Source organism: Mycena indigotica, assembly GCF_014461135.1.
Source record: "Mycena indigotica strain 171206Taipei chromosome Unknown Mind.scaff0012, whole genome shotgun sequence".
Taxonomy (NCBI): domain Eukaryota; kingdom Fungi; phylum Basidiomycota; class Agaricomycetes; order Agaricales; family Mycenaceae; genus Mycena; species Mycena indigotica.
The window spans coordinates 1,831,903-1,843,007 of NW_023503011.1; the positions used below are offsets into that span (position 1 = coordinate 1,831,903).

The 11,105-nt window shown below is 51.7% G+C and overlaps 1 protein-coding gene across 1 annotated transcript; it reads left to right on the forward strand.

The window, feature by feature from the left end:
• Window positions 1-522: 522 nt before the first annotated feature.
• Window positions 523-3,115, forward strand: MIND_01244000 (uncharacterized protein; the record flags this gene model as incomplete). The annotated part of the gene is made up of 8 exons (XM_037368928.1): window positions 523-947; window positions 1,009-1,466; window positions 1,512-1,689; window positions 1,740-2,251; window positions 2,297-2,380; window positions 2,430-2,441; window positions 2,492-2,890; window positions 2,943-3,115. Exons 1-8 carry the CDS (start codon window positions 541-543, stop codon window positions 3,113-3,115), a joined length of 2,223 nt encoding a protein of 740 aa, XP_037214896.1. The 5' UTR covers window positions 523-540.
• Between the last annotated feature and the right edge of the window lie 7,990 nt (window positions 3,116-11,105).

The following is an 11,105-nucleotide window of genomic DNA, read 5'->3' on the forward strand; positions in this document are numbered from 1 at the left end:
CTTCTCTTTGGATCCTCCTCTGCTAGGTCAGTCTCTTCATGTATTTCCTCTAGCTTTGATTTAAACTTTGGATCCTCCCCTGCTAGGCTCTCGTCAGACCCTCCAGGCTATTTATTTTTTTCTAATTTTTTCTTGACAAAAACTCGAAATTTTTGTCCTAGTTTTTTCTCTCTCTATATATAGTCTGCCATTTTCTTAGTAATAATTAGGTAAAAAACTTGAAGTTTTTTCTCTGACATTTCTCAGGCAAAGTTGCCAAAAGAAAGTTCAAATTTTGACTGAGAAAAAAATTTATTCAAAAATTTCAAATTTTTTACCTAACTTTTCACAGGGAGAAGAATGTTTGAATCTGACTATCATTCACTTATGAGTTGGCGACTGTCTACAGAGTGTTCAGAATAAAACACTCAAAGATTCAGATGCTCAGCTCCGACAGCCGGTAACCATCCACGTACAAACGCTGACGCCTCCTGCGGCAGTGACACCCGACGCTGACGTTGCCCTGCTGAGTCATCACTTTCCCCTTCCTTCCGCCACATCATGTCGTCGTCACTGCCGCCTACACCGTCGCCCACAGCCCCAGCTCTGGCGTCCGCCAACGCGGGCTTCGACCACCTTTTCGCAAACGAGCTTGTAGAGGCACGCGCTGCGTTTGAGAAGGATGATTCCCCCTTCCACCTGTTGGGCCTTGGCGTTTGCGCGTTTCTCGAGGCGGCGCTGGGGATGGAGAGCGGACTTATGACGGAGGCGGCAAGGCTACTGGCCGCTAGCGAGGCTGGCGCGAAGAAAGCGAAAGAATCTGAGGCCAAGCGAGTCCGGGAGGCGGCGAAGAGCGCAAAGCCCGGTGCCGTTGTCAGGGACGGTGGTGGGCGATTCGCCGCGGGGGTAGAGTATGAGATACTCATGGCGGATGCGGTGGTGCTGCTTGGCCTGACTCAGGCGCTTTCGTGCGTGGCTATTCTCTTCCCTACGGCGCTTGTTTCCTGACTCTATTGCTATCCTTATCAGGGAGTCGTACATGGGCTATCTGCAGTGCATGTACTCGCTCAACGCGGCCCACTCCAAGTTTACCAAGCTATACAAGACGGTTTTCCCCGCCGGCCTCGACGCGTATCATACCCCCGTTCCCAGCCGCACACCCTCCTTTACCGACCTTGCTGCGTCAACGACCACATCGCTTTCCACGCTCAGCGTCAGCGACTCCGCAACGAGTTCCGCCAGTGCGAGTACCACGACGCTCTCCCTCTCATCAACACCTTCGTCGTCATCCACAGCGCCTACGCCACCCCCCACAATTACGAAATCGTTGTTTGGTCGCTGGGGCGGGAGCTCGTTGAGCGTTAGCAGCGCCTCCTCATCAGTATCAAAGGCAGAACTCGAGGAGAGGGAAAGGATTGAGAAGTTTGAGCGTGAGCGTCCGCCCCAGGGATCGGTGGAAGAGATGGTCGTTGCGGGGACCGCTTTTGGTGTGTGTTTTCCTCTGACATTATCGTGTTATCTGACAAAGGCAGGCTTCGGACTATTCAATCTTGTGTTTTCCCTCCTCCCTAAGCGTGTCCAGTCCCTCGTTGGACTCCTCGGGTTCAAACATGATCGCGAGTTAGCGTTGAGGGCATTGGCAGTCAGTGCGGGCGTGAACACGTTGGATGGGAAGGCCACCGGAAAGGACGTACATGGCGTGTTTGCAGGGTGTGTCATTCCTCCGCCCATTTGTGTTTGTGGCTTACTTAGTCCCCCAGCCTTGTGCTCATGACGTTCCATGGCGTCGTCCTTCTACTCTCCGGCTACCAAGCCGATGAGGCGAAAACCCTCCGTACCTACCGCGCCATTGTCGATTCGGTGGCGGCGCGCTACCCAACGGGCGCGCTCTGGATTCTTAATCGCGCCAAGATATTACGCATGTCTAACGACGGCCCCGGCGCGATTGCTGTGCTCCAGGCTGGGCTGGCCGTCGCTCCCAGCCCGGAGCCAGCCCAGCGCTTCACACAAGCGGACACGCTCCTCGTATTTGAGCTTGCGTGGACGCTGTTGGCGCAGCGCCGCCACCAGGAAGCCGCCGACGCGTTTGTACGGCTGACGGAGCTAAATTCGTGGTCGCACGCCACATATTTGTTCATCGCAGGCGGCTGTTATATTAGCCTGGGCCAGCGGGAGAAGGCGCAGGAGTTCTTGGATCGGGTTCCGGAGCTGCTGTCGAAGAAGAGGGTCGGCGGGAAAGATTTGCCGACGGAGGTTATGATTCGGAAGAAGTGTGAGTGTGCGGTGGGTTTTCTGGACATGGGCTCACCATTCGAAGTGGAATTCTACAGGGAGAAGCAGAAGCGGAGGGGCGGCGACCCGGCGAAATTCGTGGAGGCAATCAGCATCAGTACCGCAGACGGTGTGGATCGTCCCTTTATTTCGCGTTGACATGCTTACGCCATGTGCAGAGCTAGCGATATGTGCGTTATTTTGTTGACCTTCCGGTCACTACTGATTGGGGTGGTTGTAGTCTGGAACACCCACCAGCGCATTACAGACGACGTTGCGTCGGCACACGTCAGGGAGCTCGCGGCCTTGTCACCACCGCTTGCGATGGCTGTCGCCAGCCCTTATCTGCCGTCTGTGGACGCGCCACACGAGGCACCGAACAGCGTAACCTTCCCTACTCCAGAATATTTGAACCACCAGACTGATCCCGGTCAGGCCGCCCCCGCGCTCGACACGCCGGATGAGTCCGCCCTGCGTGCACTCCTTGTCGGTATCCTACACCGCACGCTGCGCGAATACGCCGCCGCGCGGACCCTGCTCGAAGTCGCGCGGGACACGCCGGCGAAAGTCAGCACGTGGCTCCCCGGCGTGGCGAGCTTTGAGCTCGCAGTCCTCGAGCTGAAGGAGGCCGATGCGGACGGTGCGCTCGTTTGGTTTCGTCTGATTGGTTGGAGGCTTATCGTGACTGATAGGTGCCGATACGGCCGCGTGGGCACGGCGCATCGGCGCGGCGGACAAGCACCTCGATGCTGCGCAGGCGTTCGCGGGCAAGGGCGAAATCGACCTGAGCTCCCGGCTGGACAGTCGGATCGCGTTGTTGCGGGACGAGATTGGGAAGAAGCGTGTGATGTTGGGGATGAAGTAAGTTATAATTATGATCAGAAGAAAGGCACGGGAGGTGGAGAGGGCGGAAAACAGTTAATGGTGTTGATAGAGGCGTAGAGTTATTAGCTATTTCTTTGTACTTGTTATATGGTTGGTAATACTTTAAGAGGAAACGGATGATGACTGGTTCTTGATCATATGGTGTTAGGTTGCAGTTGAGCTGGTCCGTGGATAGGTGACTTCTGGGAGATATACTGTGACTTCTGGGTGGTAACAGGTGCTCAGTAATTGTAATGAAAAATCAATGTTCGCGAATGTTATTAACTTCCACCCCTGGGCACAATCAGTAATTCCGACATGTGCCAAACACAACTTGTGTGGAAGAGTACTTTACCATGATCGATATGATGCTGGGGCCCATACTTATACCACATCCACTAGTCATCAATGGAGCTTCCAGGTCAACCACCACTCAATGTAAATTGTACTCAGTGTACTGTTAAACGGCAAAATTTTCCTTTAATTATTTTTGTTAAACCTTGATGTGACATCTCTCTAATCACCAATTTTCACACTGAATTGGGTAATAGGTCACACAAAATTCATATCTGGAGCTCTCCTTGTGTGTATGCGAAAAAAACCGGCAGATGTAAACATATTCTAATATAAACAAAATATCTGGATAAATTTGTACTTGATTTAATGAAAACTCCTATAATGGAAAAATGTGATAATGAAAATAGGCAGTATCTGATCCATATAGAAAAAAAAAATTGGAGCCTTTCTGTTAGACAACATGACAGAAAAGTGTGCTGCCTGTGACATCTTATATCTTTTTTAGTCAAACAGACTAGAAGACCAGTAGAAGTCAGCTATCTATTATTAAACGGCCAGGCATTAGGAGTTGTCCTCTCATCATACATATTTCTGTAGTGATTTTCATTGAATTCTACAGCTTGAAAAAGTCGAGGGTGATATCCTGTTTCTGGCCTCCTCTTTGATAATGATAGAGACTGACCCCTGTGTAGGGCACTTGAAGTATAGAGAGTATCCTCTGTAGGCTGATCACTCTGATCTGTATCACTGGCATATTCCTGTATTTGATGGTCTGTAATCTTCTGTATTTGTATGTGAATGTTGCAGTCCTAAAAGGTCCACACAGTGTCCAATTGCTTGGTTTGCAACCTCCTTAGCTTTCCTTAATTGTTGAAGTTCATGATAGGTAATGCAAGGGGGGTTCAACATTCGAATCACAGATATAGGGTCGGAAAGTTTTTTTTCCGACCCTCTGGGGACCCCCCCCTTCCTGCCATATAGGGTAATATGGTCCCACGATCAGCATCATGTGACCACTGATGCGATCAAAAAGTGGCATAAACAATTTAATCTTTGTGAAACTTTTTTTTTCCAAAAGAATTTATGTATTTGTATATGTATGTGTGTAGGTATCTATGTACCTGGAACCCTCAAACACATATAGCAGGCCATATCACTGTAAAATATGTTCACCTCCCATCACATATCTGATGATGGGCCTGTGACCAGGTGTGCTATCCAAGCTCATGGGCCTGAAAGTATATAGATATAAGTATGGGGGTTGTGAACTATAGACATTAGAGTGTATACACTATATTTTCAGTGTCTTTACACCCATATAAGGCTGAAATCTTTTATATACAAAAAGTTTTTTTCCCCCGGGGACCCCATGTGCCTGATAAGGATCTTGAACCCCCTTGACGTAATGGCAATATTGATGAGGGCTCTGATAGTTGGGAAATGTGTGTACCCAAATTTCTGAATATAGAACTCCACAACTGATTGCTCTAATCTGAGAGCAGCTGTAAAGTTGTATAGAGCTTTATATATGCATTTCAGCTTCCTGATATCTTCCAAGTCCCCAATATGCAGCAGCCATGTTGTGCCATGTGGAAACAGCATCAACATCAGAGGAATTCAAAATAGTCTTATGGTGCAAGAGCAACTTCTTTGCCAGAAGTTCCACTCCAGACTGGTTATTTGTTTCTTGATATATCATAGCAAGAGCTGCATATGCCCACATAGTCTCAGGGTTCCTGATACCCTGAACCCTATCAAGCTTCTCTGTGACTTCCTCCTGCTGACATTCAGCTGTATTGAATGTGCCCTGATTCATATGAATCTGGGCTAAAGTTCCCTGAGCCTTGAGGGTACTCAGATGGTTAGGGCCATTGCCTTTCATATATTGTTGAAAATCTTCCCGATTGGGACAGTTTGGGACCAAAGGATTTAGCTGTGACCTGTGACCCGCCTAATTGAATGAAATAGGTCAGTACTCTCCATTCTGGTATGACATCAAGGAATAGCTTTTGATAATGTTCATGATTCCAATGAATTTCTCATTGTCCCACCTGCCATCATTGCCCAAGAAATTAGCAAGAAAATGCTGAACTAACTTGATATTTCTTGAACTTGGCATTGGCATATGTGTATGAATGAATTGGGAAGTCCAGAGCTTCATCCAAAACAGGTGCCAGTGATTAGGCATCTTGTACTCACTAGCCTGAGAAAACATTGTCTCTGTGATTATGCTATGATGGAAAAAAGAACAAAATTAAAGAAAATTCTGTGCTGCTAATGGCAGACTTCTAAAGCTCAGTTTCCAAGTTGTGTATATAGTCTTAGAATAATCAGAGACTCCTTGGGATGACTGCTGTGTCCACAATAACTGCCTATTTGTAGGCAACTGCATGGGTAAACCCCTGGGTTTTTTACGTATCAGAGACTGTAAGAGGTTAGGGCCGGAAACTGTGAGAAAAAAGGTAGAAGAATGCCAGCGTCGAACGCAGAGCATCTCGAGAGGGAGACAGGAGTGAATCAGGAAGCGACGGGTAAGAAGCACCCTGGCAATCCCTTACCCGTACCCGTACCCGCACGGGTATGGCCTACCCATGCAGTTGCCTACCTATTTGCCTGGTATCTATGCAAATATTTGAAATGGTTTTCCATAAGCTCAGGATACTGGGCGATATATGCACCTGCTTGAACAAGTGCTAAGGGAAAGCAAGCAAGCTCCTATGACTCATGAGAATTCAGACAATAGGCATGTGGTCTGTGTATTTACCTCTGATATCTTAGTAGCTGCCTCAGGATTATAAAATTGAGCAATGCTGGTCAACAATGTGGTGGCCTCAGTAGGTGTTAAGCCAGATACCTCAATTGACCTTCTTTGAGGCCCAGTCAAGATGCTAAGGTGAGAATTCCGAGAGGTAATCAAAATATTGCCATGATTGCATTTTGGCAAATATTTCTGAAGGTCAAGTTCAGGGTCATCAGCATTATCAAAGAGGATTATCCATTGGTGCTGATTTTGTTCAAGCCATACTTTTGCAGCATCCACAGAAGGATGTCCTGTTTTATATTTGATGGCAGCAATATTCCTGTAGCCCTCCATCACAGTATTCTGGCTGGACGCATCAATTGTAAACTTGTCTGTGAATCTGTGCACCAATGTCAAGCCATTTATCAGGCAGTAGCTAAAAAGAAAATTACTTGTCTTCTGAATCCATAATAAATTTCAAGGCTATTTCAGTTTTTCCAACACCTCCTAAACCATGCAAAAGAACAATGATTTGCTTCTTTGTCTCATGGCTCTCTAGAAAGAAATAGCTATGCAGACACTGCAAGGTATCTGCACGACCAACAAAATACTGGGTAGGAGGGGGACATCCATGAAATATGAGTGTTTCCACTAAAAAGGATCAGGCTGTAACCTAAACCATAGGCAAGAACTCACTATAATTATAATGATTATCCAAGCTTTCCTCCAAGTATTCTTGGCCAAGGATCAGGTTGTCTACATAGATCTTTGCTTTGTTCAATCTGTCAATAGTAAGTTGTGCCCCTTCAGCAGCCCCCCCATCTCCTCCAAAGGAGGATCCAAAGCCACCAGGCCCTCCAATACCTCCTGCATTATGGTCAGACTCCAGTGGTTACACTCACAATCTATTACTCACCACCAAGGTTTATTGTAAGCTTTTCTTTCAGTGAAAACCACATTCTGTCGGATAGATGGTTGTGGTAATATGAAGGAAGAAGGCACGGCCTGCACTAGCTAGTAGCATGTCATTTACATACTCATCGCAATATTAAAAACATGCATACAGGTCATGGCCAGTCTCCCGCATGTGAAGAGCATGGGAACTGGCATGCCTTTCTCCCATACATGAGTATGAAGTCATGGTGTGCGTGCGGCCATGGCAGATTAATCCGATCCGAGACTGATACATTTTTTGGACAAATAATTGACTCCAGTCACTCCACCATTCCCATGTCATTCTGCGGATCTGACTCCGGAGTGGCCACGCAATGGCTATGTTTCGATCCAACATGGAAAACTAGAGACATTTTCGACATGCGTTTGGCACGGCCTTGAGTGCTGCGGATGGCACATGCTGGTACCATGCCCTTCCTGCGGAACTCATGATAACAACTGGGGGCTAATTGTGTGCTGCTTAAACGACGACGACAGCAAGCAGGGACCCCGGACAGACCATGATATCCATTTCCAACTAGTAAGCAAATGACGCGAGAAGTTGTTATCTTTTTGTATGTAATGTCATAACCAAATCAATTTAATTCAGAGTCAATGAAATAAATTGCTTATGCGCACAACTTTTTGTTATTATGAGCATCATGAGTATCCTGTCCAGTTGGCCGGAGCCCGAGGCTTGAAAGTTGGCCGACAGCTTACAAATTACCCAAAGCCCTCCAAGTCCTTGAAAATATATAATCTTTCCGACTCCCTAAACCTTGATGTGCCGTGTGAGCGGCGGCCGGCACGGTATATAAGTGTCTAGGGTTCAGCCTGAGAGCTTCATGTAATTTTGTATAGATTTGTTGATTGTTGGGTGATGTCAGACTAATTGAGCGGCTAGGGATACGCGCTAATCGCCTTTTAAAATGCGGCCACCTGGGGGCCCCTCTCTCTGCGCGAGTCGTGCATGCCAGTGGACGCAATGCCCCTCCTGCCTTTCAAGCACAGCTCCAGCTCCAACGGAACCGCCAGCCCGCTGCGATACCGCGTTGTGCACGGCTGGGACGCCGCGCTCGCCCTTTTGTGCACAAACGGGGTCCTGTCGGTGCTATGGGGCATCGCGCTCGCCGTGTTCATGACCGGGCGTGTGCCGATCGCATGGGGCGTGTCGCAGCTCGGGCAACGGCACAGCGCCATCACGAACATCGTCGTCACGGCGCCCCGAGGCCTTCGTGGTCAACGGTGGAGCGGAGGACCTGGGACCACGCCATCGAGCTCGTCCCCGACGCTAAGCCCACCAACTGCAAGGTGTACCCCATCTCGCCCCTCAAGCAACGCAAGCTCGACGCGTTCATCGAGGAAGGGCTATCGACGGGTCGGATTCGCCCCTCCAAGTCAACGATGGTGTCTCCGGTCTTCTTCGTCAAAAAGAAGGATGGCGGACTCCGCTTCGTCCAGGACTACCGTGCTCTCAACGCGATGACTGTCAAAAACCGGTACCCCCCTTCCGCTGATCAACGAGCTCATCAACCGGCTCAAAGGCGCTCGTTACTTCACCAAACTCAATGTCCGTTGGGGCTTCAACAATGTCCGGATCAAGGAAGGTGACAAGTGGAAAGCGGCTTTCCGGACTAACCGAGGCCTGTTTGAGCCCTTGGTGATGTATTTCGGCCTGACAAACTCTCCTGCGACATTCCAAACGATGATGAATGACATTTTCCAGGACCTCATCCTCTCCGGAGACGTCATGATCTACCCTGACGACATCCTGATTGCCCATTCCGACCTCCGGAAACACCGGCAGATTGTTCAGGAGGTCTTACAGCGACTCCAAGAGCACAAGTTGTACCTTCAAGCGGAGAAGTGCGACTTTGAAAAATCATCAATCGAGTACCTTGGAGTCATCATCTCCCACAACCACATTGAAATGGACCCTGTCAAAGTCGCAGGCGTTGTCACGGATAAGACCCGGCCCGTCCGCTCCGGCGCTGGTGTCGGGCCATTGCGGGCCCGTAACACGCAGCACGTGACGACGGGGAACATGCGCCCCAGTAGGAGGAACGCACACGTGGGAAGCACGTGACCGAGAACGACGCGTCGAGCCGTCGCCGAGCCCAACTCGACACCAGGGGAATGGGGAGGAGTGCTAGGAGGTCAGGAGTAGCGCCTGGCCCGCAAGGGATGTGCGATCGTCCCCTCTGCGGCCAGGAACGGGAGTGAGGAGGAGGAGGAGGGGCCAGGGTGTCCGATCACCCCCTTTGCGGGCCCGCGTATATAATGCGCGATAGTGTACCCTGTACTCTATCGCTTAGATCGTCTGAAGAACTACCTTACTCCGTGCGAGGAGACGCTATCGACTCATCGGGCCCGACACGACCCGATTCGAACCTTCGACCACCGACTACGGCAAGGGACCGAGTTCACGGGCCCTTTCGGTTTCGATCTACCCCGCCCGCCATACTTGCGGGCCCGACTATTCGTCTGTTCTGTTCCGGGCGCGCGTTCTTAGGAGAGGTCCTTGCACGGCCCGACCCGCAGTCTGACAGAATCTAAGCGATCCCCTTACGCCCGCACAACAGAACACGCGAGAAGGCGACAAGATTCATTGCAAAAAGTCCAAGAGAAAAAGAGAATACAAAATAATAAAATACAAAAAAACCCCCTCCGACTACGCCCGGCCTTTTCCCTTTCGACCCGACGAAGGACCCGACGGAGGTGAACGTCGTGACCCCGACCCAGGCCGAGTACCCCCAGGAACGGGGCTCGAGCGACCGGCCTGGCGACGGTCCGCGGCGGCCCTCCGCTCCCACAAGTCGAGCCGGGTCGACCCCGAATCATCAACGGCACCGAAGACGCCCCGCACCCGAGTGTACAACTCCACCATTTGAGCCGCAGAGAACCGATGCCCCAGGTAATCCATCAGCTCGAAGTCGGCCGGCTGCATCAACATGCGAGTTTCGGACCGGAGTGAACGCAAGACACCGGTGGACAGAGGGTTGTCCTGGGGCCGGGTCAGCAACTGGTGCAGGAGCGTCACCCCCACGGCGGAAAATCGGCACGATTGGGCCACATCCGGATCATCCAACAACCGGTGCGCCTCGGCGGTGGCCCGAGTCGGCGACGGCTCGCCGAACCAAAGCGTCACGTCCGGGTAACCCTCCGGGCGGAAAGACATATCCCCCATCACCGAGGGGCCCGAACGGCCGGAGCTGGTTCCAGCTTCGGGACGGCCCGCGTCCCTACGCGGCCCGGTGGGGGGAGGACGGATCGGGGTGACAGGTGCGGAACGAGGGGGCGCGGGAGATCGCGTGCGAGGAGGGGGCGCTGGCCGACGGACCGGAGAGGCCGATCGCCGAGAAGAAGGAGAGCGGGAGCATCGACGCGACGGCCCAGGTCGGGGACCCCGTGACCGAGCCCGGGGGCGTCGCGGGAGACGGTTGGCGGCCCGCATGCCGGTTCAGAACGTTGGGACGGGAAGAGTGTCCCTTGTCCTCCGAACGACGCCGATGTTGCGCCCGCAAGGTATTGGAGCGGGGCAGGAAACGGAAGCAGAAGCGCCGGTAGAGGAAATTCTCCGACACCGCTTGAAGGTCCGCTGAACCGCGAATCCATCTCCAATAGAGCGTACACGCCCTCCTCGTCTGTGCACTCCCAGAATTCGAACCGCCACGGAGACTCGCGTAAGTCCTTGGCCTCGTAAGCGGCCGCGAACGGGCCCCACGAATTGCAACGACGGTGCGAGAGACTGCACCAGTCGCAAGCACGCCGAACGTTGGCCGGGAGTTTGGACGCGAGGTCACCGGGCTGGCCCCAGACGGTGCAAAGCCGCCCCATCTGCGCGCGCAAAAGGAGCAACGCGGCGTAATGGTCCGAACCACTTCGCCGAGGCGGCGCAACGGTTCACCCGGGAAACGCTCTGTCGCGCCCGTACGACTCAAGGCCGGGGCCGAGGGCACGTAACCGTCGGTGTCTTCCACGGTCAGCCGCGATACCCGGTTCGACGGGGAGGTGCGGCGAG